This window comes from Microtus ochrogaster, chromosome 1, assembly GCF_000317375.1.
Source record: "Microtus ochrogaster isolate Prairie Vole_2 chromosome 1, MicOch1.0, whole genome shotgun sequence".
Taxonomy (NCBI): Eukaryota; Metazoa; Chordata; class Mammalia; order Rodentia; family Cricetidae; genus Microtus; species Microtus ochrogaster.
Genome location: NC_022009.1, coordinates 46,769,281 through 46,771,376, shown reverse-complemented (window position 1 = coordinate 46,771,376; position 2,096 = coordinate 46,769,281). Strand labels below are relative to the sequence as shown.

Below are 2,096 nucleotides of genomic sequence, written 5' to 3'. Positions count from 1 at the left end.
AGAGCTAGTTCCAGGACAGGCTCCAAAGCCACAGAGAAACCCTGTCTCGAGAAAACAAAAAACAAAAAAAACCTGGGGGTTGGAGAGATGGCTCAGTGGTTAAGAACACTGACTGTTCTTCCAGAGGACCTGGGTTCAATTCCCAGCACCCACATGGCAGCTCAGAGCTGTCTGAAGATCCAGTTGCAGGGGATCTGACACCTTTACACCAATGCACATAAAATAAAGTTAAATAAACTATAAAAAATATTACAAAAAAGAATTGACAAAGGTCCTGGGGTTGAATATGATCAAGACAACCTTGTATATGTGTATCAAACTATTAAATGACAATAAGCTTTAAAAAAAAATTAAAACCCAACTCCAATTTCTTTATTCTAAGTAGGGCAGAGGATGACAATTCGCTATGTCATGAGAAATGACACTTTATGTCCTAGGGACTGGACACTCTCTTACAAGGTTTCGTTTGAAAAGAATGCAGTAACCAGAGCACCACGGTGCACACCGTGTTCCGCCGCTGTGGTCAGGCATGCCTCTGGTTCTGGGGTCACTTGGGTACTCACCAGCAGATGCCCCAGAGTCAGCTGCTCTGCACAACCTCTGCCTTCATTCCGACAGTAGATCTGAAGGGCCAGGATCTCTCTCCTACAGCAATTATCTTTAAACACCTGAATTGAAAGGTAGTTAGAGGATTAATACTTCTTAATCTTCATATGTTGCCACTGGACAAGGTAAAAACCACTCTAAAAATGCTAAGAGCAACTCTTAAGTGGGCCTCAGGAAGCATGAAGGACCGTCTTAATTTCTGTAAGTACAATGAAGGAGCCGGCCCCACTAAGAGACACCATTTAACTCCTATAACTTTAGCCACTACCTTTTATTAAGTAAATCAGAAGGCATGTTGGGTAAAGGCATTTTGGAGCATTATGGTCCTTGAGTACTGACACAGCCTGCCAAAGGATGTGTTGACAGGCCGGTAATTCAACATGGTATACAAAAAGCTTGTCAGAATCAGACCAACAGTTGTGGAGATAATGTTTTGAGACAACTTGTGAAATAATTTTGGTTCCTTCTTAGTGTATGCTGCTTGTAACTCAGTTTTTTCCAAATCATGCTTTTTTTTTTCTCCAGAGAGGAAGGACTCCCAGGCCCTTGCGCATGCTAAGGAAACACTCTACCACAGAGCCACATCTTAGCCCCAAATTAGCTTTAAATATGTGCCACAAGGATGAGCTAGTACTGAACTATTTTCCTGGAAATGAACCACCTGCTTGCCTTTAATTTTATTTGCTTGTAGAAAACAAGCAATCTGTCTCTAACATGTCTTCAGCATCTTGGTCCTCAGGCATTTCTGAAACAACTCCCCGCTGTCAATATCTGTGATAGGAAGACAGGGCACTTAATATGCCCTCTCCAAACTTCCAGGCAGAGACAAAATCAGTAGTAGCTGGTGAAGTTTAAAAACGAGGTGACTCAGCCATCCCTGTGCTTTTGTACAAGCATGAGTTAGGATGCTGACACCTACATAGATTCAAGCATGTTGGTGTGTACCTATAAACCCAGTGCTGGGGAGGCAGAGACAGGATTTGGAGCTTAAGGGCCAGCTATTCTACCCAATCAGAATGCTCCAGGGGTCAGTAACAGATCCTGTTTCAAAAACTAAGATGGAAGCTCTGAGTGGTAGTGCACCCCTCTAATCACAACACTTGGGAGACAGAGGCAAGAGGTTTGCTTGAGGTCAGCCTGGTCCACACACTGAGCTCTAGGACTGCAGGGACTATGTAGAGAACCTGTTTCAGGAAAAAAAAGAGAAGAGAAGGGGAGCGAAGGGGAGGAGAGAAATAAGGATCATAACTGTAAATGAAACAGATACTAAAAACAGTCACTTTAACTTGTGACTTTAACTTCTTTCTCACAGTCACAATTGTCAATACATGTGAACAAGGTAGGCCCGCAGCCATGTTAGGAAAAAGAATGGGGTAAAAGCCAGGCTCGGTGGCGTCTGCTTTTAACCCCAGCACTTGGGAGGAAGAGGCAGGCGGATCTGAGTTCAAGGCCAGCCTGGTCTACAGAGTGAGTTCTTGGACAGACTGGGC

The 2,096-nt window shown here is 43.8% G+C and overlaps 1 protein-coding gene across 4 annotated transcripts in view; it reads right to left on the bottom strand.

Annotated features, from left to right (window-relative positions):
• Window positions 1-2,096, bottom strand: part of Traf3 (TNF receptor associated factor 3) — a 67,549-nt gene that overhangs the window by 25,078 nt on the left and 40,375 nt on the right. For all 4 annotated transcript variants that reach the window (XM_013346307.2, XM_005343567.3, XM_026781289.1 and 1 more), the window contains one exon: window positions 564-668. In XM_013346307.2, coding sequence (XP_013201761.2) covers window positions 564-668 — 105 coding nt within the window. The remainder of the gene's footprint in view (window positions 1-563; window positions 669-2,096) is intronic.